The following is a 25,900-nucleotide window of genomic DNA, read 5'->3' as shown; positions in this document are numbered from 1 at the left end:
AACCAACCAAAACCCCCTCCCAGTGAGGTGGGAGAAGTACCAAGATCAAGAGGTTTCTTGATGGCAACGCAACTGGATTGCCAAGTTTATGGATCAGACACAAGTACCCAAAACTGGTTAAACAGAATGCGAATCACGGTTGACCAAGTCAAATCATCCCCACAACAACAAGTTGGAGAAATTAAGCTTTTATTGGGAAGAGTCACACGTTCCCGCCGACGGCGGCACAACCGGCGTACGACAACCAGCACCGAGACGAACACCCCAAGCACAGCAGAGACCACCACTGCCAGGGTTCCATAAGCGATACTCCGGGGTCCTGCGGAAATAGGATAGCATGTAACAACGGCCCGGCTCATAGAGAAGCCCACAAGGTGCTTCTCACCTTCACCTTTGGACTGCATCATAACTGGTTTAGCAATCTCAGCAGTCATGATCACTTCATAGCTGGAAACAATGATTCTGGTCTGGTTTGACGTTTTCTGTACTGCACCAACATCTCTCCCTATAAGAGAGAAAGCCAGTTAGGTTGTGAAGTGCAGCAGTTAAGCTAGGAGGAGCCAACTTCAGTTGCACCAACTTTTCCTGAAGCATCTCTGTTCACAGTTGTCTGTAGCGGAGGGGTGGCACACAGCTGTACTGCAGTGGATGAACACCTGTCAACAAGCCAGACGTGGGTCAACTAGAGCCATTTCGGGAGAGCATCGGCAACAACTTGTCAGGGTTACGCACCTTCTGCTCCAGATGGTGCAGAGAGGCAGGATCCACAAACGTGAACATCTTGAAGATGAACCTCTTGTAGTGAGTCGGGAAGGAAAGCCCAGAGGAACCATCCACCGGAACCAAGGCGGTCAGGTACTTGTCACCCTGGTAGGGGCACCTACGAGATGCCACATTTGTGTAGGTGAGGAGCAAGAGTAGACCATGAAGGCCAAGCACTGCCATACCGATGGCTAGTTACCCATTAACTATGAGGTTCCATTGAGGCACGCCGAGCGGATCGGGGGTCGACGTCGCCCAACAGTTCTCCAGAAGCAGGACAATGTTGGGGTCAGTCCTGCCCAGGATGCGCACCTCAACGTACACAGGCTGCCGCAGCACCTTGGTAACCGGGTAGTCACTATCCTCATAGTAGGAGGAGTAGGCAGAGACCTCTGGAGACAGGAAGGAGGAGGAGTTACCACAACTTCTCTAGAGCCATCACAGGGAGAGAAGGAGACCACCTTGTACCTTCATCGCATCCTTTTGTATTGCACTGGCCATTTGCCAGTCTCAGTTCCACCCTCAGGGGTCCAGGAGCAGCTACGGGAGGCGGTGGGGCAACGGTGTACACGTCAGCCATCAGGGAAACGAGCTCAGAGCCCAGATACTTGCACTGGAACAAGAGCCTGGGGGGGGGGGGGGGGAGAAGAAGCATGCACATAGTCAGACGTGTCACTACTACATGACAAGTGCAACAAGCACAATACTTACTCAAAGGTACTGTCCCTTGTGATGGAGCCCAAGGGTCCAACACCAACTTCATAAGATGAAGTCATCTTGTTCTCATAAATGAGATAGTCCCCAGCCATCTACAGGGGAGATGTGGTGTTATTCACAGCTTATCGCTTTGCCAGTAGTCCACATAATCTACACAGCTTACCGTCGCAACGGTACCACAGGTCGTTACTGGGAAGTTGTAGATGACAAAGGAACCAGTGGAGACCACAGGGCTGCAAGGCACCTCGTTCCCTCCTAATGTGGAGATGGTGGTCAGGTCCAGTTGAGGTACAGTAGAATCCTTGGAGACCACCACCACAAACTGACCATCCCTGGTACACTGCACAGTCACTGGGTGGAGGGGCGGGAAGCAGAGAGTCATCACCCTTCAGCCTCAGGGGAAGAGGTTGGAATCTCAGGAGGAACACCAGGGAGCAGTTACTCACCAACATTCCCATAATAACACTGCTGCCCATCGAAACAGCAGCCAATGGCTTCACAGTTCTCAGGGCTGATTCCCAAGAAGCCACAGGGAACTTTCTCCAACATCTGGCACTTAGTGTCAGTACTCATGAGATTTATAATGGGATCAGGGGGCATCGCTTTCTGTGCCACAACCGTGGCAACCAAGACCGCAAGGAAGGTTCCTTCACACCAAAGCCACTGCGCCATGATGAAACTCCAACCAACAACTCCTTCTTCCCCCCTCCTTTGTCCTTTAAATACCAGCATCGGCTCCTGACGCCAATAAAGCAGCTAATGAGCAATTAGAGCCTTTCGACTAAGAGGGTTTAGTGTTTTGACTTAGGTTTGACTTTGCTTTGACAGTTTAGGAGGTTTTAACGGTAACATTTACCTTTTATCCAGTTAAAGCTATTGATGGTCAATGAGAAAGAGGAGTATTTTTCTTTAATGTGGCCTCAAATTCAGCAATTTGGAAAGTCGTGAACACGGAGTGGGAAATGAAGTGGTAATTACACACATATCGTTGAAGCAGATTTCATCGTGTTGACGGCTAAGTTAAAACTCACATACAGCTGAGGAGTAAATCGATTTCCGGTGAAATAAGAATCATTCAGAGGCCAGCGTATGATGGTGTCTGCTGAAGACCAGCTTTAATATGGATTTTGCGCTCAGAAATGGGATGAATTTTTAAAGAATTTCTAACAGATTATCTCTCCCTCCCGATCAAGAACGGACTCGCTCTACGTCCTTAAAATGAGCCATAAATTAATTTAATAGAAAGTTAAATACATGTCAAATACCACACAATGCTCTTACAGTGGGTGGTGAAACCTACAGTAAACTGAAATAACGTGTTATGAGGCCAGCACTCAGTAAAAACGAAATACGTGCTATAAATATGTGCTTTTTCTTATTTATATTTATATTATTTATGATTACGTTTTCGGTTCTCACACGCACTTAGCATGTCTGTTGTGCGTTATGCTATCCATGGTACATTTTTAGATGTTTTTTTGTTGTTGTTGTTTTGCAGTGGATAATGTATTGTTACCTAAAGCATTTATTTTAATAATTGCCCTGCCATATAATGGACACCAGCATCATTCCTACCTGCAGTTTGTCCAGTCATCTTCATTGTTCTATTTAGTTATTGTCACATGGCTCTCTGTTATTTGTTTGTTTGCCCAGCTCAGGTCATTACACACCGAAGAAGGTCCATGGCCATGCGTTATAGCACCGATTCTGTGATTACACAGATTAAAAAGCATATACATGGCATATGTATTTAGTGCATACAGTTACTACTACGAGTGCTGAATTCATAAGTTGATTCCATGAATTAATTTACCTTAATTTGTTGTATCTTAATTGAATTGATACATGTGTCTGAGGAGAACGTGAACACACCCACACTTCCTCACTGGTGTTAAACACCATTCCCGTTGGACCAAAAACACTCTTATTGATACCCAGCACTCAAGTTCAAGTTGTTTTTATTGTCATTCCTCTATACAGCTTGTGTACGGTGGAGCGAAATGTCGTATCTTCGGAGACCATGGTGAAACACAGCGCATGGCACAAGACAATAAATAAATACACAGGACAGGACATGGACGCGGGTATGGCAGCGAGCTGTAGGCAGTTGTGGAGTAGTGTAGTGCTGAGTTAATTGTTCGACGGAGCCAGGTGAGCATTGGGAGGCAGTTGGGTGTTGAGTGGCCTGACTGCCTCAGGGAAGAAACTGTTGCGGAGTCTGCCGGTGGCGGCGCGGATGCTCCTGTACCTCCTGCCAGATGGCAACAGGGCGAAGAGTCTACGAGAGGGGTCGTCCGCAACGCTGGCGGCCTTGCGGACGCAGTGGTTTTTGTATGCGGAGCCGATGGCGGGAAGAGGAACTCCCGTGATCTTTCCAGCTGCTCTTACCACTCGCTCTAGGGTCTTGCGGTCTGAGACCGTGCGGTTCCCGTACCACGCGGTGAGACAGCTGGTCAAGACGCTCTCTATCGTCCCCCTGTAGAAAGTAGCGAGGATGGCAGGGGGGGAGTTTGGCTCTCTTCGGCCTCCGAAAGAAGCGGAGACGCTGCTGGGCCTTCTTGGCTAGGCAGGTGGTGTTCAGGGTCCAGGAGAGGTCCTCTGTCATGTGCACACCAAGAAACTTGGAGCTTTGGACTCTCTCCTCAGCTGTTCCATTGATGTGCAGAGGTGAGTGGTCTACTCAGGTCCTCCTGAAGTCAACAACCATCTCTTTAGTCTTATCAACAACAAGAGATAGATTGTTGTCTCTGCACCATTCTGCAAGCTGGTTCACCTCCTCTCTGTCAGCTGACTCATCATTGTTACCGATGAGGCCCACAACTGTAGTGTCGCCAGCAAACTTGATGATATGATTTGAACTGTACTTTGCAGCACAGACGTGAGTCAGCAGGGTAAACAGCAGTGGACCGAGCACACAGGCCTGGGGAGCGCCGGCGTTCAGCGTGGTGGTGCTGGAGGTGGAGTGGCCGATCTTGACGCGCTGCGGTCTCCCAGTCAAAAAGTCCAGGATCCAGTTGCAGAGGGGAGGGAGGTAGTCAGACCCAGCAGGCTCAGCTTTGTAATCAATTTCTGAGGAATTATTGTGTCGAATGCTGAACTCAAGTCAACGAACAGCATCCTTACATAGTTGTCCTTTTTGCCCGGATGGTAGCAGATATGGCATCTTCTGTTGAACGGTTGGGATGGTAGGCAACCTGGAATGGGTCCAGCGTAGTTGGAAGACTGCTCTTTATGTGTTGCGTGACTAGCCGCTCGAAGCACTTCATGATGATAGGCGTGACTGCAACCGGTCCGTAGTCATTCAGAGAGGACACCGATGATTTCTTTGCCACGGGGATGATTGCGGTCGTCTTGAAGCACAAAGGGACAACTGCCTGACTCAGGGAAATGTCGAAGATGCCCGTGAAGACACGCGCAAACCGAAAAGCACATTCCGAGTACCCGGCCGGGTACGTTGTCAGGACCCGCAGCTTTCTGTGGATTGACTCTGGAAAGCGTCTTCCTGACATCTGCTGCAGACAGACAAAGTACCCGGTCGGTAGGAGCTGGGGTGGCCTTACCTGCTGGCATGTTGTTCTGCGCTTCGAACCCTACGTAGAAATCAACGCGTCCGGGAGCGAGGAGTCGCCGACAAGTAACGTAGCTCCGTAGTCTGCGATAGCCTGAATGCCTTGCCACATGCGCTTTGTGTCCTTGGAGTTTAGAAAATGATGGTGGATTCTTCCTGCGTATTTGCGCTTCGCCTCTCAGAGAGACCAGGGCAGATGGGCCCTTGCTGTGCGATATGCTGCCTTGTCACCAGACCTGAAGGCACCCTCTCGGCTTTTCAGCAGCCATCCACAGTTTCTGGTTTGCACGTGTGGTAAATGGTCTCGAAGGAAGTCACATCATCTATGCACTTGCTGATGTAGCCAGTTACCGATTCTGCCTATTCCTCCACATCTGTCACGTAGCAACCTCTCTGAACATCTTCCAGTCTGTGTGTTCAAAGCAGTCCTGAGATGGCTCCCTCAGACTAAAGTTCTCACCTCTTTCGGGAGTGGTCTTATGTTGGCATTAAGCATAACAGTGATGTGGTTCAAGTAGCTGAGGTGGGGGCAGGGGATAGCCTTGTAAGCACCGGGAATGTTTGTACTACATGTTGCGAGATCAACATGCTGGTGGAGTTTTGGCAAAACTGAGTTCAGAGTGGTGTGGTTAAAAGTCCCCAGTGACAATTTGGGGGGGAAGAAACCACCCCCCCCCCCATGTGCTATTTGCAAGTTGCCAATAGCCCTGTAGAGTCCACTTAGTGCTTCCCTTGCATTAGCACCTGATGAAATGCACATGGCTGTAAATGCTGGGCAGGTACTATTAAATTCTACCAGTGACAAAAGGGAGCCAAAACAGGATTTCTGCACAATTTGTTTGTAAACATAGACCACCACTGCCCGTCTTACCAGACAGGGATGCCATCCTGCCTGGACTATGCATAGTTAGCCTAGCTCGTGGCATGGCTGCCTCGGGAGCGCGGTCATTAAGCCACATTTCCATCAAGACTGAAACACAGCAGTCTCATTTCATGATGGGTAGTTGGCTGTAGTCTGGGGAACTCCCGTTCATCAAGAAACCAACCAAAACCCCCTCCCAGTGAGGTGGGAGAAGTACCAAGATCAAGAGGTTTCTTGATGGCAACGCAACTGGATTGCCAAGTTTATGGATCAGACACAAGTACCCAAACTGGTTAACAGAATGCGAATCACGGTTGACCAAGTCAAATCATCCCCACAACAACAAGTTGGAGAAATTAAGCTTTTATTGGGAAGAGTCACACCGTTCCCGCCGACGGCGGCACAACCGGCGTACGACAACCAGCACCGAGACGAACACCCCAAGCACAGCAGAGACCACCACTGCCAGGGTTCCATAAGCGATACTCCGGGGTCCTGCGGAAATAGGATAGCATGTAACAACGGCCCGGCTCATAGAGAAGCCCACAAGGTGCTTCTCACCTTCACCTTTGGACTGCATCATAACTGGTTTAGCAATCTCAGCAGTCATGATCACTTCATAGCTGGAAACAATGATTCTGGTCTGGTTTGACGTTTTCTGTACTGCACCAACATCTCTCCCTATAAGAGAGAAAGCCAGTTAGGTTGTGAAGTGCAGCAGTTAAGCTAGGAGGAGCCAACTTCAGTTGCACCAACTTTTCCTGAAGCATCTCTGTTCACAGTTGTCTGTAGCGGAGGGGTGGCACACAGCTGTACTGCAGTGGATGAACACCTGTCAACAAGCCAGACGTGGGTCAACTAGAGCCATTTCGGGAGAGCATCGGCAACAACTTGTCAGGGTTACGCACCTTCTGCTCCAGATGGTGCAGAGAGGCAGGATCCACAAACGTGAACATCTTGAAGATGAACCTCTTGTAGTGAGTCGGGAAGGAAAGCCCAGAGGAACCATCCACCGGAACCAAGGCGGTCAGGTACTTGTCACCCTGGTAGGGGCACCTACGAGATGCCACATTTGTGTAGGTGAGGAGCAAGAGTAGACCATGAAGGCCAAGCACTGCCATACCGATGGCTAGTTACCCATTAACTATGAGGTTCCATTGAGGCACGCCGAGCGGATCGGGGGTCGACGTCGCCCAACAGTTCTCCAGAAGCAGGACAATGTTGGGGTCAGTCCTGCCCAGGATGCGCACCTCAACGTACACAGGCTGCCGCAGCACCTTGGTAACCGGGTAGTCACTATCCTCATAGTAGGAGGAGTAGGCAGAGACCTCTGGAGACAGGAAGGAGGAGGAGTTACCACAACTTCTCTAGAGCCATCACAGGGAGAGAAGGAGACCACCTTGTACCTTCATCGCATCCTTTTGTATTGCACTGGCCATTTGCCAGTCTCAGTTCCACCCTCAGGGGTCCAGGAGCAGCTACGGGAGGCGGTGGGGCAACGGTGTACACGTCAGCCATCAGGGAAACGAGCTCAGAGCCCAGATACTTGCACTGGAACAAGAGCCTGGGGGGGGGGGGGGAGAAGAAGCATGCACATAGTCAGACGTGTCACTACTACATGACAAGTGCAACAAGCACAATACTTACTCAAAGGTACTGTCCCTTGTGATGGAGCCCAAGGGTCCAACACCAACTTCATAAGATGAAGTCATCTTGTTCTCATAAATGAGATAGTCCCCAGCCATCTACAGGGGAGATGTGGTGTTATTCACAGCTTATCGCTTTGCCAGTAGTCCACATAATCTACACAGCTTACCGTCGCAACGGTACCACAGGTCGTTACTGGGAAGTTGTAGATGACAAAGGAACCAGTGGAGACCACAGGGCTGCAAGGCACCTCGTTCCCTCCTAATGTGGAGATGGTGGTCAGGTCCAGTTGAGGTACAGTAGAATCCTTGGAGACCACCACCACAAACTGACCATCCCTGGTACACTGCACAGTCACTGGGTGGAGGGGCGGGAAGCAGAGAGTCATCACCCTTCAGCCTCAGGGGAAGAGGTTGGAATCTCAGGAGGAACACCAGGGAGCAGTTACTCACCAACATTCCCATAATAACACTGCTGCCCATCGAAACAGCAGCCAATGGCTTCACAGTTCTCAGGGCTGATTCCCAAGAAGCCACAGGGAACTTTCTCCAACATCTGGCACTTAGTGTCAGTACTCATGAGATTTATAATGGGATCAGGGGGCATCGCTTTCTGTGCCACAACCGTGGCAACCAAGACCGCAAGGAAGGTTCCTTCACACCAAAGCCACTGCGCCATGATGAAACTCCAACCAACAACTCCTTCTTCCCCCCTCCTTTGTCCTTTAAATACCAGCATCGGCTCCTGACGCCAATAAAGCAGCTAATGAGCAATTAGAGCCTTTCGACTAAGAGGGTTTAGTGTTTTGACTTAGGTTTGACTTTGCTTTGACAGTTTAGGAGGTTTTAACGGTAACATTTACCTTTTATCCAGTTAAAGCTATTGATGGTCAATGAGAAAGAGGAGTATTTTTCTTTAATGTGGCCTCAAATTCAGCAATTTGGAAAGTCGTGAACACGGAGTGGGAAATGAAGTGGTAATTACACACATATCGTTGAAGCAGATTTCATCGTGTTGACGGCTAAGTTAAAACTCACATACAGCTGAGGAGTAAATCGATTTCCGGTGAAATAAGAATCATTCAGAGGCCAGCGTATGATGGTGTCTGCTGAAGACCAGCTTTAATATGGATTTTGCGCTCAGAAATGGGATGAATTTTTAAAGAATTTCTAACAGATTATCTCTCCCTCCCGATCAAGAACGGACTCGCTCTACGTCCTTAAAATGAGCCATAAATTAATTTAATAGAAAGTTAAATACATGTCAAATACCACACAATGCTCTTACAGTGGGTGGTGAAACCTACAGTAAACTGAAATAACGTGTTATGAGGCCAGCACTCAGTAAAAACGAAATACGTGCTATAAATATGTGCTTTTTCTTATTTATATTTATATTATTTATGATTACGTTTTCGGTTCTCACACGCACTTAGCATGTCTGTTGTGCGTTATGCTATCCATGGTACATTTTTAGATGTTTTTTTGTTGTTGTTGTTTTGCAGTGGATAATGTATTGTTACCTAAAGCATTTATTTTAATAATTGCCCTGCCATATAATGGACACCAGCATCATTCCTACCTGCAGTTTGTCCAGTCATCTTCATTGTTCTATTTAGTTATTGTCACATGGCTCTCTGTTATTTGTTTGTTTGCCCAGCTCAGGTCATTACACACCGAAGAAGGTCCATGGCCATGCGTTATAGCACCGATTCTGTGATTACACAGATTAAAAAGCATATACATGGCATATGTATTTAGTGCATACAGTTACTACTACGAGTGCTGAATTCATAAGTTGATTCCATGAATTAATTTACCTTAATTTGTTGTATCTTAATTGAATTGATACATGTGTCTGAGGAGAACGTGAACACACCCACACTTCCTCACTGGTGTTAAACACCATTCCCGTTGGACCAAAAACACTCTTATTGATACCCAGCACTCAAGTTCAAGTTGTTTTTATTGTCATTCCTCTATACAGCTTGTGTACGGTGGAGCGAAATGTCGTATCTTCGGAGACCATGGTGAAACACAGCGCATGGCACAAGACAATAAATAAATACACAGGACAGGACATGGACGCGGGTATGGCAGCGAGCTGTAGGCAGTTGTGGAGTAGTGTAGTGCTGAGTTAATTGTTCGACGGAGCCAGGTGAGCATTGGGAGGCAGTTGGGTGTTGAGTGGCCTGACTGCCTCAGGGAAGAAACTGTTGCGGAGTCTGCCGGTGGCGGCGCGGATGCTCCTGTACCTCCTGCCAGATGGCAACAGGGCGAAGAGTCTACGAGAGGGGTCGTCCGCAACGCTGGCGGCCTTGCGGACGCAGTGGTTTTTGTATGCGGAGCCGATGGCGGGAAGAGGAACTCCCGTGATCTTTCCAGCTGCTCTTACCACTCGCTCTAGGGTCTTGCGGTCTGAGACCGTGCGGTTCCCGTACCACGCGGTGAGACAGCTGGTCAAGACGCTCTCTATCGTCCCCCTGTAGAAAGTAGCGAGGATGGCAGGGGGGGAGTTTGGCTCTCTTCGGCCTCCGAAAGAAGCGGAGACGCTGCTGGGCCTTCTTGGCTAGGCAGGTGGTGTTCAGGGTCCAGGAGAGGTCCTCTGTCATGTGCACACCAAGAAACTTGGAGCTTTGGACTCTCTCCTCAGCTGTTCCATTGATGTGCAGAGGTGAGTGGTCTACTCAGGTCCTCCTGAAGTCAACAACCATCTCTTTAGTCTTATCAACAACAAGAGATAGATTGTTGTCTCTGCACCATTCTGCAAGCTGGTTCACCTCCTCTCTGTCAGCTGACTCATCATTGTTACCGATGAGGCCCACAACTGTAGTGTCGCCAGCAAACTTGATGATATGATTTGAACTGTACTTTGCAGCACAGACGTGAGTCAGCAGGGTAAACAGCAGTGGACCGAGCACACAGGCCTGGGGAGCGCCGGCGTTCAGCGTGGTGGTGCTGGAGGTGGAGTGGCCGATCTTGACGCGCTGCGGTCTCCCAGTCAAAAAGTCCAGGATCCAGTTGCAGAGGGGAGGGAGGTAGTCAGACCCAGCAGGCTCAGCTTTGTAATCAATTTCTGAGGAATTATTGTGTCGAATGCTGAACTCAAGTCAACGAACAGCATCCTTACATAGTTGTCCTTTTTGCCCGGATGGTAGCAGATATGGCATCTTCTGTTGAACGGTTGGGATGGTAGGCAACCTGGAATGGGTCCAGCGTAGTTGGAAGACTGCTCTTTATGTGTTGCGTGACTAGCCGCTCGAAGCACTTCATGATGATAGGCGTGACTGCAACCGGTCCGTAGTCATTCAGAGAGGACACCGATGATTTCTTTGCCACGGGGATGATTGCGGTCGTCTTGAAGCACAAAGGGACAACTGCCTGACTCAGGGAAATGTCGAAGATGCCCGTGAAGACACGCGCAAACCGAAAAGCACATTCCGAGTACCCGGCCGGGTACGTTGTCAGGACCCGCAGCTTTCTGTGGATTGACTCTGGAAAGCGTCTTCCTGACATCTGCTGCAGACAGACAAAGTACCCGGTCGGTAGGAGCTGGGGTGGCCTTACCTGCTGGCATGTTGTTCTGCGCTTCGAACCCTACGTAGAAATCAACGCGTCCGGGAGCGAGGAGTCGCCGACAAGTAACGTAGCTCCGTAGTCTGCGATAGCCTGAATGCCTTGCCACATGCGCTTTGTGTCCTTGGAGTTTAGAAAATGATGGTGGATTCTTCCTGCGTATTTGCGCTTCGCCTCTCAGAGAGACCAGGGCAGATGGGCCCTTGCTGTGCGATATGCTGCCTTGTCACCAGACCTGAAGGCACCCTCTCGGCTTTTCAGCAGCCATCCACAGTTTCTGGTTTGCACGTGTGGTAAATGGTCTCGAAGGAAGTCACATCATCTATGCACTTGCTGATGTAGCCAGTTACCGATTCTGCCTATTCCTCCACATCTGTCACGTAGCAACCTCTCTGAACATCTTCCAGTCTGTGTGTTCAAAGCAGTCCTGAGATGGCTCCCTCAGACTAAAGTTCTCACCTCTTTCGGGAGTGGTCTTATGTTGGCATTAAGCATAACAGTGATGTGGTTCAAGTAGCTGAGGTGGGGGCAGGGGATAGCCTTGTAAGCACCGGGAATGTTTGTACTACATGTTGCGAGATCAACATGCTGGTGGAGTTTTGGCAAAACTGAGTTCAGAGTGGTGTGGTTAAAAGTCCCCAGTGACAATTTGGGGGGGAAGAAACCACCCCCCCCCCCCATGTGCTATTTGCAAGTTGCCAATAGCCCTGTAGAGTCCACTTAGTGCTTCCCTTGCATTAGCACCTGATGAAATGCACATGGCTGTAAATGCTGGGCAGGTACTATTAAATTCTACCAGTGACAAAAGGGAGCCAAAACAGGATTTCTGCACAATTTGTTTGTAAACATAGACCACCACTGCCCGTCTTACCAGACAGGGATGCCATCCTGCCTGGACTATGCATAGTTAGCCTAGCTCGTGGCATGGCTGCCTCGGGAGCGCGGTCATTAAGCCACATTTCCATCAAGACTGAAACACAGCAGTCTCATTTCATGATGGGTAGTTGGCTGTAGTCTGGGGAACTCCCGTTCATCAAGAAACCAACCAAAACCCCCTCCCAGTGAGGTGGGAGAAGTACCAAGATCAAGAGGTTTCTTGATGGCAACGCAACTGGATTGCCAAGTTTATGGATCAGACACAAGTACCCAAACTGGTTAACAGAATGCGAATCACGGTTGACCAAGTCAAATCATCCCCACAACAACAAGTTGGAGAAATTAAGCTTTTATTGGGAAGAGTCACACCGTTCCCGCCGACGGCGGCACAACCGGCGTACGACAACCAGCACCGAGACGAACACCCCAAGCACAGCAGAGACCACCACTGCCAGGGTTCCATAAGCGATACTCCGGGGTCCTGCGGAAATAGGATAGCATGTAACAACGGCCCGGCTCATAGAGAAGCCCACAAGGTGCTTCTCACCTTCACCTTTGGACTGCATCATAACTGGTTTAGCAATCTCAGCAGTCATGATCACTTCATAGCTGGAAACAATGATTCTGGTCTGGTTTGACGTTTTCTGTACTGCACCAACATCTCTCCCTATAAGAGAGAAAGCCAGTTAGGTTGTGAAGTGCAGCAGTTAAGCTAGGAGGAGCCAACTTCAGTTGCACCAACTTTTCCTGAAGCATCTCTGTTCACAGTTGTCTGTAGCGGAGGGGTGGCACACAGCTGTACTGCAGTGGATGAACACCTGTCAACAAGCCAGACGTGGGTCAACTAGAGCCATTTCGGGAGAGCATCGGCAACAACTTGTCAGGGTTACGCACCTTCTGCTCCAGATGGTGCAGAGAGGCAGGATCCACAAACGTGAACATCTTGAAGATGAACCTCTTGTAGTGAGTCGGGAAGGAAAGCCCAGAGGAACCATCCACCGGAACCAAGGCGGTCAGGTACTTGTCACCCTGGTAGGGGCACCTACGAGATGCCACATTTGTGTAGGTGAGGAGCAAGAGTAGACCATGAAGGCCAAGCACTGCCATACCGATGGCTAGTTACCCATTAACTATGAGGTTCCATTGAGGCACGCCGAGCGGATCGGGGGTCGACGTCGCCCAACAGTTCTCCAGAAGCAGGACAATGTTGGGGTCAGTCCTGCCCAGGATGCGCACCTCAACGTACACAGGCTGCCGCAGCACCTTGGTAACCGGGTAGTCACTATCCTCATAGTAGGAGGAGTAGGCAGAGACCTCTGGAGACAGGAAGGAGGAGGAGTTACCACAACTTCTCTAGAGCCATCACAGGGAGAGAAGGAGACCACCTTGTACCTTCATCGCATCCTTTTGTATTGCACTGGCCATTTGCCAGTCTCAGTTCCACCCTCAGGGGTCCAGGAGCAGCTACGGGAGGCGGTGGGGCAACGGTGTACACGTCAGCCATCAGGGAAACGAGCTCAGAGCCCAGATACTTGCACTGGAACAAGAGCCTGGGGGGGGGGGGGGGGGAGAAGAAGCATGCACATAGTCAGACGTGTCACTACTACATGACAAGTGCAACAAGCACAATACTTACTCAAAGGTACTGTCCCTTGTGATGGAGCCCAAGGGTCCAACACCAACTTCATAAGATGAAGTCATCTTGTTCTCATAAATGAGATAGTCCCCAGCCATCTACAGGGGAGATGTGGTGTTATTCACAGCTTATCGCTTTGCCAGTAGTCCACATAATCTACACAGCTTACCGTCGCAACGGTACCACAGGTCGTTACTGGGAAGTTGTAGATGACAAAGGAACCAGTGGAGACCACAGGGCTGCAAGGCACCTCGTTCCCTCCTAATGTGGAGATGGTGGTCAGGTCCAGTTGAGGTACAGTAGAATCCTTGGAGACCACCACCACAAACTGACCATCCCTGGTACACTGCACAGTCACTGGGTGGAGGGGCGGGAAGCAGAGAGTCATCACCCTTCAGCCTCAGGGGAAGAGGTTGGAATCTCAGGAGGAACACCAGGGAGCAGTTACTCACCAACATTCCCATAATAACACTGCTGCCCATCGAAACAGCAGCCAATGGCTTCACAGTTCTCAGGGCTGATTCCCAAGAAGCCACAGGGAACTTTCTCCAACATCTGGCACTTAGTGTCAGTACTCATGAGATTTATAATGGGATCAGGGGGCATCGCTTTCTGTGCCACAACCGTGGCAACCAAGACCGCAAGGAAGGTTCCTTCACACCAAAGCCACTGCGCCATGATGAAACTCCAACCAACAACTCCTTCTTCCCCCCTCCTTTGTCCTTTAAATACCAGCATCGGCTCCTGACGCCAATAAAGCAGCTAATGAGCAATTAGAGCCTTTCGACTAAGAGGGTTTAGTGTTTTGACTTAGGTTTGACTTTGCTTTGACAGTTTAGGAGGTTTTAACGGTAACATTTACCTTTTATCCAGTTAAAGCTATTGATGGTCAATGAGAAAGAGGAGTATTTTTCTTTAATGTGGCCTCAAATTCAGCAATTTGGAAAGTCGTGAACACGGAGTGGGAAATGAAGTGGTAATTACACACATATCGTTGAAGCAGATTTCATCGTGTTGACGGCTAAGTTAAAACTCACATACAGCTGAGGAGTAAATCGATTTCCGGTGAAATAAGAATCATTCAGAGGCCAGCGTATGATGGTGTCTGCTGAAGACCAGCTTTAATATGGATTTTGCGCTCAGAAATGGGATGAATTTTTAAAGAATTTCTAACAGATTATCTCTCCCTCCCGATCAAGAACGGACTCGCTCTACGTCCTTAAAATGAGCCATAAATTAATTTAATAGAAAGTTAAATACATGTCAAATACCACACAATGCTCTTACAGTGGGTGGTGAAACCTACAGTAAACTGAAATAACGTGTTATGAGGCCAGCACTCAGTAAAAACGAAATACGTGCTATAAATATGTGCTTTTTCTTATTTATATTTATATTATTTATGATTACGTTTTCGGTTCTCACACGCACTTAGCATGTCTGTTGTGCGTTATGCTATCCATGGTACATTTTTAGATGTTTTTTTGTTGTTGTTGTTTTGCAGTGGATAATGTATTGTTACCTAAAGCATTTATTTTAATAATTGCCCTGCCATATAATGGACACCAGCATCATTCCTACCTGCAGTTTGTCCAGTCATCTTCATTGTTCTATTTAGTTATTGTCACATGGCTCTCTGTTATTTGTTTGTTTGCCCAGCTCAGGTCATTACACACCGAAGAAGGTCCATGGCCATGCGTTATAGCACCGATTCTGTGATTACACAGATTAAAAAGCATATACATGGCATATGTATTTAGTGCATACAGTTACTACTACGAGTGCTGAATTCATAAGTTGATTCCATGAATTAATTTACCTTAATTTGTTGTATCTTAATTGAATTGATACATGTGTCTGAGGAGAACGTGAACACACCCACACTTCCTCACTGGTGTTAAACACCATTCCCGTTGGACCAAAAACACTCTTATTGATACCCAGCACTCAAGTTCAAGTTGTTTTTATTGTCATTCCTCTATACAGCTTGTGTACGGTGGAGCGAAATGTCGTATCTTCGGAGACCATGGTGAAACACAGCGCATGGCACAAGACAATAAATAAATACACAGGACAGGACATGGACGCGGGTATGGCAGCGAGCTGTAGGCAGTTGTGGAGTAGTGTAGTGCTGAGTTAATTGTTCGACGGAGCCAGGTGAGCATTGGGAGGCAGTTGGGTGTTGAGTGGCCTGACTGCCTCAGGGAAGAAACTGTTGCGGAGTCTGCCGGTGGCGGCGCGGATGCTCCTGTACCTCCTGCCAGATGGCAACAGGGCGAAGAGTCTACGAGAGGGGTCGTCCGCAACGCTGGCGGCCTTGCGGACGCAGTGGTTTTTGTATGCGGAGCCGATGGCGGGAAGAGGAACTCCCGTGATCTTTCCAGCTGCTCTTACCACTCGCTCTAGGGTCTTGCGGTCTGAGACCGTGCGGTTCCCGTACCACGCGGTGAGACAGCTGGTCAAGACGCTCTCTATCGTCCCCCTGTAGAAAGTAGCGAGGATGGCAGGGGGGGAGTTTGGCTCTCTTCGGCCTCCGAAAGAAGCGGAGACGCTGCTGGGCCTTCTTGGCTAGGCAGGTGGTGTTCAGGGTCCAGGAGAGGTCCTCTGTCATGTGCACACCAAGAAACTTGGAGCTTTGGACTCTCTCCTCAGCTGTTCCATTGATGTGCAGAGGTGAGTGGTCTACTCAGGTCCTCCTGAAGTCAACAACCATCTCTTTAGTCTTATCAACAACAAGAGATAGATTGTTGTCTCTGCACCATTCTGCAAGCTGGTTCACCTCCTCTCTGTCAGCTGACTCATCATTGTTACCGATGAGGCCCACAACTGTAGTGTCGCCAGCAAACTTGATGATATGATTTGAACTGTACTTTGCAGCACAGACGTGAGTCAGCAGGGTAAACAGCAGTGGACCGAGCACACAGGCCTGGGGAGCGCCGGCGTTCAGCGTGGTGGTGCTGGAGGTGGAGTGGCCGATCTTGACGCGCTGCGGTCTCCCAGTCAAAAAGTCCAGGATCCAGTTGCAGAGGGGAGGGAGGTAGTCAGACCCAGCAGGCTCAGCTTTGTAATCAATTTCTGAGGAATTATTGTGTCGAATGCTGAACTCAAGTCAACGAACAGCATCCTTACATAGTTGTCCTTTTTGCCCGGATGGTAGCAGATATGGCATCTTCTGTTGAACGGTTGGGATGGTAGGCAACCTGGAATGGGTCCAGCGTAGTTGGAAGACTGCTCTTTATGTGTTGCGTGACTAGCCGCTCGAAGCACTTCATGATGATAGGCGTGACTGCAACCGGTCCGTAGTCATTCAGAGAGGACACCGATGATTTCTTTGCCACGGGGATGATTGCGGTCGTCTTGAAGCACAAAGGGACAACTGCCTGACTCAGGGAAATGTCGAAGATGCCCGTGAAGACACGCGCAAACCGAAAAGCACATTCCGAGTACCCGGCCGGGTACGTTGTCAGGACCCGCAGCTTTCTGTGGATTGACTCTGGAAAGCGTCTTCCTGACATCTGCTGCAGACAGACAAAGTACCCGGTCGGTAGGAGCTGGGGTGGCCTTACCTGCTGGCATGTTGTTCTGCGCTTCGAACCCTACGTAGAAATCAACGCGTCCGGGAGCGAGGAGTCGCCGACAAGTAACGTAGCTCCGTAGTCTGCGATAGCCTGAATGCCTTGCCACATGCGCTTTGTGTCCTTGGAGTTTAGAAAATGATGGTGGATTCTTCCTGCGTATTTGCGCTTCGCCTCTCAGAGAGACCAGGGCAGATGGGCCCTTGCTGTGCGATATGCTGCCTTGTCACCAGACCTGAAGGCACCCTCTCGGCTTTTCAGCAGCCATCCACAGTTTCTGGTTTGCACGTGTGGTAAATGGTCTCGAAGGAAGTCACATCATCTATGCACTTGCTGATGTAGCCAGTTACCGATTCTGCCTATTCCTCCACATCTGTCACGTAGCAACCTCTCTGAACATCTTCCAGTCTGTGTGTTCAAAGCAGTCCTGAGATGGCTCCCTCAGACTAAAGTTCTCACCTCTTTCGGGAGTGGTCTTATGTTGGCATTAAGCATAACAGTGATGTGGTTCAAGTAGCTGAGGTGGGGGCAGGGGATAGCCTTGTAAGCACCGGGAATGTTTGTACTACATGTTGCGAGATCAACATGCTGGTGGAGTTTTGGCAAAACTGAGTTCAGAGTGGTGTGGTTAAAAGTCCCCAGTGACAATTTGGGGGGGAAGAAACCACCCCCCCCCCCCCCCATGTGCTATTTGCAAGTTGCCAATAGCCCTGTAGAGTCCACTTAGTGCTTCCCTTGCATTAGCACCTGATGAAATGCACATGGCTGTAAATGCTGGGCAGGTACTATTAAATTCTACCAGTGACAAAAGGGAGCCAAAACAGGATTTCTGCACAATTTGTTTGTAAACATAGACCACCACTGCCCGTCTTACCAGACAGGGATGCCATCCTGCCTGGACTATGCATAGTTAGCCTAGCTCGTGGCATGGCTGCCTCGGGAGCGCGGTCATTAAGCCACATTTCCATCAAGACTGAAACACAGCAGTCTCATTTCATGATGGGTAGTTGGCTGTAGTCTGGGGAACTCCCGTTCATCAAGAAACCAACCAAAACCCCCTCCCAGTGAGGTGGGAGAAGTACCAAGATCAAGAGGTTTCTTGATGGCAACGCAACTGGATTGCCAAGTTTATGGATCAGACACAAGTACCCAAACTGGTTAACAGAATGCGAATCACGGTTGACCAAGTCAAATCATCCCCACAACAACAAGTTGGAGAAATTAAGCTTTTATTGGGAAGAGTCACACCGTTCCCGCCGACGGCGGCACAACCGGCGTACGACAACCAGCACCGAGACGAACACCCCAAGCACAGCAGAGACCACCACTGCCAGGGTTCCATAAGCGATACTCCGGGGTCCTGCGGAAATAGGATAGCATGTAACAACGGCCCGGCTCATAGAGAAGCCCACAAGGTGCTTCTCACCTTCACCTTTGGACTGCATCATAACTGGTTTAGCAATCTCAGCAGTCATGATCACTTCATAGCTGGAAACAATGATTCTGGTCTGGTTTGACGTTTTCTGTACTGCACCAACATCTCTCCCTATAAGAGAGAAAGCCAGTTAGGTTGTGAAGTGCAGCAGTTAAGCTAGGAGGAGCCAACTTCAGTTGCACCAACTTTTCCTGAAGCATCTCTGTTCACAGTTGTCTGTAGCGGAGGGGTGGCACACAGCTGTACTGCAGTGGATGAACACCTGTCAACAAGCCAGACGTGGGTCAACTAGAGCCATTTCGGGAGAGCATCGGCAACAACTTGTCAGGGTTACGCACCTTCTGCTCCAGATGGTGCAGAGAGGCAGGATCCACAAACGTGAACATCTTGAAGATGAACCTCTTGTAGTGAGTCGGGAAGGAAAGCCCAGAGGAACCATCCACCGGAACCAAGGCGGTCAGGTACTTGTCACCCTGGTAGGGGCACCTACGAGATGCCACATTTGTGTAGGTGAGGAGCAAGAGTAGACCATGAAGGCCAAGCACTGCCATACCGATGGCTAGTTACCCATTAACTATGAGGTTCCATTGAGGCACGCCGAGCGGATCGGGGGTCGACGTCGCCCAACAGTTCTCCAGAAGCAGGACAATGTTGGGGTCAGTCCTGCCCAGGATGCGCACCTCAACGTACACAGGCTGCCGCAGCACCTTGGTAACCGGGTAGTCACTATCCTCATAGTAGGAGGAGTAGGCAGAGACCTCTGGAGACAGGAAGGAGGAGGAGTTACCACAACTTCTCTAGAGCCATCACAGGGAGAGAAGGAGACCACCTTGTACCTTCATCGCATCCTTTTGTATTGCACTGGCCATTTGCCAGTCTCAGTTCCACCCTCAGGGGTCCAGGAGCAGCTACGGGAGGCGGTGGGGCAACGGTGTACACGTCAGCCATCAGGGAAACGAGCTCAGAGCCCAGATACTTGCACTGGAACAAGAGCCTGGGGGGGGGGGGGAGAAGAAGCATGCACATAGTCAGACGTGTCACTACTACATGACAAGTGCAACAAGCACAATACTTACTCAAAGGTACTGTCCCTTGTGATGGAGCCCAAGGGTCCAACACCAACTTCATAAGATGAAGTCATCTTGTTCTCATAAATGAGATAGTCCCCAGCCATCTACAGGGGAGATGTGGTGTTATTCACAGCTTATCGCTTTGCCAGTAGTCCACATAATCTACACAGCTTACCGTCGCAACGGTACCACAGGTCGTTACTGGGAAGTTGTAGATGACAAAGGAACCAGTGGAGACCACAGGGCTGCAAGGCACCTCGTTCCCTCCTAATGTGGAGATGGTGGTCAGGTCCAGTTGAGGTACAGTAGAATCCTTGGAGACCACCACCACAAACTGACCATCCCTGGTACACTGCACAGTCACTGGGTGGAGGGGCGGGAAGCAGAGAGTCATCACCCTTCAGCCTCAGGGGAAGAGGTTGGAATCTCAGGAGGAACACCAGGGAGCAGTTACTCACCAACATTCCCATAATAACACTGCTGCCCATCGAAACAGCAGCCAATGGCTTCACAGTTCTCAGGGCTGATTCCCAAGAAGCCACAGGGAACTTTCTCCAACATCTGGCACTTAGTGTCAGTACTCATGAGATTTATAATGGGATCAGGGGGCATCGCTTTCTGTGCCACAACCGTGGCAACCAAGACCGCAAGGAAGGTTCCTTCACACCAAAGCCACTGCGCCATGATGAAACTCCAACCAACAACTCCTTCTTCCCCCCTCCTTTGTCCTTTAAATACCAGCATCGGCTCCTGACGCCAATAAAGCAGCTAATGAGCAATTAGAGCCTTTCGACTAAGAGGGTTTAGTGTTTTGACTTAGGTTTGACTTTGCTTTGACAGTTTAGGAGGTTTTAACGGTAACATTTACCTTTTATCCAGTTAAAGCTATTGATGGTCAATGAGAAAGAGGAGTATTTTTCTTTAATGTGGCCTCAAATTCAGCAATTTGGAAAGTCGTGAACACGGAGTGGGAAATGAAGTGGTAATTACACACATATCGTTGAAGCAGATTTCATCGTGTTGACGGCTAAGTTAAAACTCACATACAGCTGAGGAGTAAATCGATTTCCGGTGAAATAAGAATCATTCAGAGGCCAGCGTATGATGGTGTCTGCTGAAGACCAGCTTTAATATGGATTTTGCGCTCAGAAATGGGATGAATTTTTAAAGAATTTCTAACAGATTATCTCTCCCTCCCGATCAAGAACGGACTCGCTCTACGTCCTTAAAATGAGCCATAAATTAATTTAATAGAAAGTTAAATACATGTCAAATACCACACAATGCTCTTACAGTGGGTGGTGAAACCTACAGTAAACTGAAATAACGTGTTATGAGGCCAGCACTCAGTAAAAACGAAATACGTGCTATAAATATGTGCTTTTTCTTATTTATATTTATATTATTTATGATTACGTTTTCGGTTCTCACACGCACTTAGCATGTCTGTTGTGCGTTATGCTATCCATGGTACATTTTTAGATGTTTTTTTGTTGTTGTTGTTTTGCAGTGGATAATGTATTGTTACCTAAAGCATTTATTTTAATAATTGCCCTGCCATATAATGGACACCAGCATCATTCCTACCTGCAGTTTGTCCAGTCATCTTCATTGTTCTATTTAGTTATTGTCACATGGCTCTCTGTTATTTGTTTGTTTGCCCAGCTCAGGTCATTACACACCGAAGAAGGTCCATGGCCATGCGTTATAGCACCGATTCTGTGATTACATAGATTAAAATCCCCCCCAGCTCTCCAAGAACTGCACTCGTCCAGAGTCAGTAAAAGGGCTAGCAAAATCATTCTAGACCCCTCCCATCCAGGCCACTTCCTCTTCGAACCCTTGCCATCTGGCCGGCGCTACAGAGCACTGAGCACCAGGACAGCCAGGCATAAGAAAAGTTTCTTTCCTCAGGCCATCTACCTCATGAACACCTAAATCTCTCCCCTAGAGAGTAAACCAGTGCAATACATAATGCTATTTATATTTATATTTATAACTTTTTATCACATCGTATCTTTTCTCACACTCCCTTGCATTTGTAACTAGTGACTATTTTTGTATATAATATTGGGTACTGTATATTTTTATATGTTTTTCATCCCTTATTCACATACTCTATCTTCTCATCTGTCTTGTCACTGTCATTCTGTCTGTGCTGTGGAAGTTCCTGTCACCAAGACAAATTCCTTGTACGTGTGAACATACTTGGCAATAAAGCTCGTTCTGATTCCGATTCTGATTCTAAAAAGCATATATATGACATATATATTTTTATAGTGTATAGTTACTACTGCGAGTGCTGAATTCATAAGTTTATTCCATGAATTATTAATTTACCTTAATTTGTTTTATCTTAATTGAATTAATACACGTCTGAGGGCAATGTGAACACACCCACACTTCTTTACCGGTGTGAAACATAATTCCTGTTGGCCCAAAAACACTCTTAATACCTAGCACTCCGTGTGAAGTTTTTTCCGCAATCGGAGCACGTCACGTTGACCGACATTAGTATTATAGTTGTCACTGCTGCAGTCCCGTGTGGTTCCATGTGCGCATCTCTTCATGTTTCCTCCCTGGATTTTAGGTTTTCCAGATTTGCCGCTTGACGACACAAATATATTCGGCCAGCAAAGTTACCTTATATTTCATAGGTCTTCTGACTTTTAAAGTGGACCCATCAGCAGTGTCGTTTTTTTTTATTCTTATTTTCAAAATGAATTACATTCCTCAAGGTGACTCGATCCCGTTCAAAATTCTAGCTTTTCCGTTTATGGAGAAATCAGAATTTTCCTGGGAGATTTGCTCACTGGGAGCACGGTTCTGGGGCAGCTGGGCAGTCTATCAGCCCTGAGCGTTCCCTTCTCCAGCCTTCTTCACAGGGCACTGAAGGAGCTAATTAGTTTGGTTGGCATCTCCAGCCAGAGTCCAGATTGTCCCGCGGAAGCCTGGTCTCAGCCCCACCCCGTTAATCAAACCCCGCATTGCTCCGAACACATTCTGCAACGGAGATTTGGGTTCAAAGCTGTTCGCAGGCTTCTAACTAACTAACACCTTGGAGGACTACCTGAAGCCTGTATCACCGGCGGTATCCCTACCGGCGTTCTCCCATTTACACGGGGCTCTTACACCCTCCTGGGAGATGGTACGGTGCTTTTGCAGCGCTTCTTTTTTTGCCAAATTATTTTGCCGGTTTTCCACATCCTTGTTCTCCGGAATCCATTCTGAGAATACAGATAAGCAGAGAACTGCAGTGGTGCAGCAGGTAGCGCCGGTGTTTTCCCGCTCCTGGGCTGTAGGCTCCAATGCCGCTTTGAATCCGTCTCAGTCTGCATGGAGTTTACATGCTCTCATCATATTTGCATGCAATCCCCCCTCTGCCCAGTGTTCCGCAGCTATTTTCCATTCCTGAACATTTAATTTCCATCTCTCCTTTGTGCCTGTGTGGAAAGGGAGCCGTTTCAGAGGGACCGTGACGACTGATGGAGATGGATGAGTGGAGGAAGGCGGGGAGGAGGGACTACAGAGCAGACAGGACACTCGTGGATTAAAATTGGAAATGTGTTCATCCGTCTTCATCGCCTCTTGTGGGCTTGCTAAAAGCCCCGTCAGCCGCTGCTCAGAAGCGGATGGGTTCGATTTCCACCGCTCCTGGTGCCCCGCCTCGTGAGGTGCCCCCCGGCAGCGCTCCGAGGCCAGAATTCACACGACTTGGGAAATGGCGCGATCAATAGCCATCATCACCTGCTGAGACGGGACAGCGTGTTAGGAATCTGGGCTGTTTGGCGGCACCAAAGTCCTTTACGTCTTCTGCGTTGATTTGCGTCGCTCTTGGCCTCTCCAAATATGAGAAGTGACAGAAGCGAAAGCTGCAGGTCAAAGCAAGTGTGACTCCGCCGAATGTGTCTACAAACGAATCCCAACAAGTGAGCGGTCGACTTGCCAGATGATGGAAATACAGTACGGTAGAGATCCTGAAACCCCTAAATGGATTTTTGATGTATGGTTTTATCAAAAACCTTGTACACCCTGTGGCCCTTGAGGACCAAAGCTGTGTAGTCGCGGCATCAACTACAATCCAGACAGAAAAAACACGATGGAATACAGGCTGGAGGGCAGGGACTCTCAAACCCTCACCTAAGAGCCCGATGTTTCTCCTTTTCCGTACTTCAGAGGCTACCTGTGTATGGAGATGTGGAAACCCCACCCATGCACTCATCTGCTGGGAGAAGGACCCTGGTAAGAAGTGAAGAAAATGCAATGGTGGTTCCAGCTGGTTGCCACCCAAACCCTGTGTCTCATAATCCCACATCTGGACTGCTGGACATAACTTGACACCATCCACCGACAGTGATGTGCACGAGTTGTGCTTGGGAAGCAGGGAGAAGAATGATGTTTGAAAGTATCCTAGGAGCACGGCTTTGGTGTTCCCAACTATTGCACCTTCTGGCCCACTGACAGTTCTGCTCATCTGCTCTTTGGCCCATCGCTGCCTTCACTGTCACTCATATTTTGCTGCCCACAGAGTGGGAATAGGGCTGAGCAGCTTTCAGCTCCAATACAGCTACTTAATTAACACGCCCATCTGCTTCCCGTTGGCTGTGCTGCTCTCAGCTTCCCGTTCTCTCCAGTCTGACTGTATGCTCCTTCAAAACTTACTGGAACAAGGGGTGAGCGAGGGCTGACAAACCCAAAGCTGTCATTCACTGATGTGACAGTGAGTCTCCTTTGCAAAAACCCCTTAGGGCTTCAGGGTTTGGCTTCTGACTTCATCTGGATTATAATCATCTATCCATCCATTGTCAGTAACCGCTCGTCCAACCCAGGGTCACGATGGTCTGGACTTTATTCTGGAAGCATGGGGCGTGAGGGAGTGTACACCGTGAATGGGACACCAGCCCACTGAAGAGCAATCGTACACACTCATTTGCTCCCAAACACAGTATAGGAACCTTAGTCAGCAGTTCATCTGAAGCACGTGTTTAGACTGTGGGAGGAAACCAGAGCAGGTGGAGGACAGGGAATGAAGATGCAGCTCCACAGAGACTGAGCACTATTCAAATCCACGTCCAAACCCAGATCAGGAGCTGTGAGATACCAGTCTTACTTAGTGTGACCATGTTTTCTCACTTCTCTTTCTTCCTTCAATAATAGGAGCTGCATGGTGGTGCAGCAGCTGTGGACTGATACGTGGGGTGAATCCAAATGAGCCTGTGTGGTATTTCTATGTTCTTAAAACATGGAGGAGGTGACAATCGGCGGCAGCGTAACCTGACCATGGCCGGCCACACGCAGCCAAATTGCAGCAATTTCCCCGCTGACAGGCGCTGAAAAGTAATGGGGAGACAAAGAAAGATGAGAAAAATGCAAAAGAGCAACAATTTTCTCCTTAGCGTTCCGTCACACTCTTTACTGACAATAACCCCTCAGAGACAAATTTCCATAAAGAAGAGGAATCGGAAATCGGCTTTGAACACCTTCGCAGGGCGTTGCGTAGCTGGAGACTTTTGGAGAGGAGAAAATATCTATCAGAGCGGTGATTCTGAGTGCTTTTCCTTCCCGCGCTGTAAAACGGCGCCCCGCGACTCCGCAAACAATGGCCCCGGGAGCTTTTTCGTGCTGCGAGCGGCACGGAGTGCAGTAGGAGCGTGACTCATGTGATCCACGCTGGACTTGCTCTCCTCTTCCCAAGTCCAACGGTGCCTTTGCCAGAACCGTGTTTTACCCAAAAACGGATGTCTGCTCGTGTAACTATGCACATGGCACACACGGACCTCCATCCCAGAGCACAAATCCATCTTGAGGAGTAGCGAGAGCGCTGCTGTAGAGCGTCATCTCTCCACTCCTTCAGTTAATAACTGAGAAGTAATGTAAGCAGGTAAATGTTACCCCGGGTATATGAAGTACTCAATGAGATGCAAAGGAGTAATTTAGAAATACAATATTCTATGACAGGATATGCGCAGTGGTAACGTACGGCTGGTAGATCTTTCCGGCGCTTGGGGGCTGTTTATTGTAAATTGCAGCAATTCATATTGAAGAAAGCAATTCTTTGCACAGTGGTGGTGATGAAGGTTCACTAGGGTAAAGGCATACATGGTAAATGTGAAAACATGAGTGCATTCTCGCTCCTACTCGTACCGTTTGTTGCCCAGGCTTGGCCACAACATCCCC

At 48.8% G+C, this 25,900-nt stretch overlaps 4 protein-coding genes and 1 pseudogene across 7 annotated transcripts; all 5 read right to left on the bottom strand.

Annotated features, from left to right (window-relative positions):
- LOC114909408 (zona pellucida sperm-binding protein 4-like) overlaps positions 1-434 on the bottom strand; it is a 2,174-nt pseudogene extending 1,740 nt beyond the window's left edge.
- On the bottom strand, positions 173-2,166 carry LOC114909391 (zona pellucida sperm-binding protein 4-like). The gene is made up of 9 exons (XM_029248217.1): positions 1,926-2,166; positions 1,643-1,830; positions 1,474-1,571; positions 1,231-1,388; positions 962-1,154; positions 733-880; positions 582-656; positions 386-505; positions 173-319 (listed from the first exon to the last, which is right to left on the bottom strand). The coding sequence occupies exons 1-8, from the start codon at positions 2,149-2,151 to the stop codon at positions 437-439; spliced, it is 1,155 nt and encodes a 384-aa protein (XP_029104050.1). The 5' UTR covers positions 2,152-2,166; the 3' UTR covers positions 173-319; positions 386-436.
- A 4,090-nt stretch (positions 2,167-6,256) lies between these two features.
- LOC114909417 (zona pellucida sperm-binding protein 4-like) lies at positions 6,257-8,249 on the bottom strand. Of its 2 annotated transcripts, none has more exons than XM_029248546.1 (9): positions 8,009-8,249; positions 7,726-7,913; positions 7,557-7,654; positions 7,316-7,473; positions 7,047-7,239; positions 6,818-6,965; positions 6,666-6,741; positions 6,471-6,590; positions 6,257-6,404 (listed from the first exon to the last, which is right to left on the bottom strand). In XM_029248546.1, the coding sequence occupies exons 1-9, from the start codon at positions 8,232-8,234 to the stop codon at positions 6,274-6,276; spliced, it is 1,338 nt and encodes a 445-aa protein (XP_029104379.1). In that variant the 5' UTR covers positions 8,235-8,249; the 3' UTR covers positions 6,257-6,273. The 2 variants fall into 2 exon arrangements, with proteins under 2 accessions (XP_029104379.1, XP_029104380.1); XM_029248547.1 differs by having other exon boundaries at positions 6,477-6,590.
- A 4,091-nt stretch (positions 8,250-12,340) lies between these two features.
- Positions 12,341-14,336, bottom strand: LOC114909419 (zona pellucida sperm-binding protein 4-like). Of its 2 annotated transcripts, none has more exons than XM_029248550.1 (9): positions 14,096-14,336; positions 13,813-14,000; positions 13,644-13,741; positions 13,400-13,557; positions 13,131-13,323; positions 12,902-13,049; positions 12,750-12,825; positions 12,555-12,674; positions 12,341-12,488 (listed from the first exon to the last, which is right to left on the bottom strand). In XM_029248550.1, the coding sequence occupies exons 1-9, from the start codon at positions 14,319-14,321 to the stop codon at positions 12,358-12,360; spliced, it is 1,338 nt and encodes a 445-aa protein (XP_029104383.1). In that variant the 5' UTR covers positions 14,322-14,336; the 3' UTR covers positions 12,341-12,357. The 2 variants fall into 2 exon arrangements, with proteins under 2 accessions (XP_029104383.1, XP_029104384.1); XM_029248551.1 differs by having other exon boundaries at positions 12,561-12,674.
- Positions 14,337-18,430: 4,094 nt separating this feature from the next.
- Positions 18,431-20,422, bottom strand: LOC114909415 (zona pellucida sperm-binding protein 4-like). Of its 2 annotated transcripts, none has more exons than XM_029248542.1 (9): positions 20,182-20,422; positions 19,899-20,086; positions 19,730-19,827; positions 19,490-19,647; positions 19,221-19,413; positions 18,992-19,139; positions 18,840-18,915; positions 18,645-18,764; positions 18,431-18,578 (listed from the first exon to the last, which is right to left on the bottom strand). In XM_029248542.1, exons 1-9 carry the CDS (start codon positions 20,405-20,407, stop codon positions 18,448-18,450), a joined length of 1,338 nt encoding a protein of 445 aa, XP_029104375.1. In that variant the 5' UTR covers positions 20,408-20,422; the 3' UTR covers positions 18,431-18,447. The 2 variants fall into 2 exon arrangements, with proteins under 2 accessions (XP_029104375.1, XP_029104376.1); XM_029248543.1 differs by having other exon boundaries at positions 18,651-18,764.
- Positions 20,423-25,900: the final 5,478 nt, after the last annotated feature.

This window comes from Scleropages formosus, chromosome 23 (assembly GCF_900964775.1).
Source record: "Scleropages formosus chromosome 23, fSclFor1.1, whole genome shotgun sequence".
NCBI classification, from domain to species: Eukaryota; Metazoa; Chordata; class Actinopteri; order Osteoglossiformes; family Osteoglossidae; genus Scleropages; species Scleropages formosus.
Note: the sequence above shows the minus strand (reverse complement) of the source record. Positions and strands in the feature narration are given on the sequence as shown.

Bases quoted from the DNA above. Each gene is read 5' to 3' on its own strand.
- LOC114909391 (XM_029248217.1), bottom strand. From the start codon at position 2,151: ATGGCGCAGTGGCTTTGGTGTGAAGGAACCTTCCTTGCGGTCTTGGTT. The intron at 1,155-1,230 runs GTACAAGGTGGT...TCCTGTCTCCAG, and splicing joins TACAAAAGGATGCGATGAAG to AGGTCTCTGCCTACTCCTCC. The intron at 506-581 runs AGTTGGTGCAAC...TCTCTCTTATAG, and splicing joins AACAGAGATGCTTCAGGAAA to GGAGAGATGTTGGTGCAGTA.
- LOC114909417 (XM_029248546.1), bottom strand. From the start codon at position 8,234: ATGGCGCAGTGGCTTTGGTGTGAAGGAACCTTCCTTGCGGTCTTGGTT. The intron at 7,914-8,008 runs GTGAGTAACTGC...CCCTCCACCCAG, and splicing joins GTGTTATTATGGGAATGTTG to TGACTGTGCAGTGTACCAGG. The intron at 7,474-7,556 runs GTAAGTATTGTG...CCCCCCCCCCAG, and splicing joins ACAAGGGACAGTACCTTTGA to GCTCTTGTTCCAGTGCAAGT.
- LOC114909419 (XM_029248550.1), bottom strand. From the start codon at position 14,321: ATGGCGCAGTGGCTTTGGTGTGAAGGAACCTTCCTTGCGGTCTTGGTT. The intron at 12,675-12,749 runs GTTGGTGCAACT...TCTCTCTTATAG, and splicing joins ACAGAGATGCTTCAGGAAAA to GGAGAGATGTTGGTGCAGTA. The intron at 12,489-12,554 runs GTGAGAAGCACC...CTATTTCCGCAG, and splicing joins GATGCAGTCCAAAGGTGAAG to GACCCCGGAGTATCGCTTAT.
- LOC114909415 (XM_029248542.1), bottom strand. From the start codon at position 20,407: ATGGCGCAGTGGCTTTGGTGTGAAGGAACCTTCCTTGCGGTCTTGGTT. The intron at 19,648-19,729 runs GTAAGTATTGTG...CCCCCCCCCCAG, and splicing joins ACAAGGGACAGTACCTTTGA to GCTCTTGTTCCAGTGCAAGT. The intron at 18,579-18,644 runs GTGAGAAGCACC...CTATTTCCGCAG, and splicing joins GATGCAGTCCAAAGGTGAAG to GACCCCGGAGTATCGCTTAT.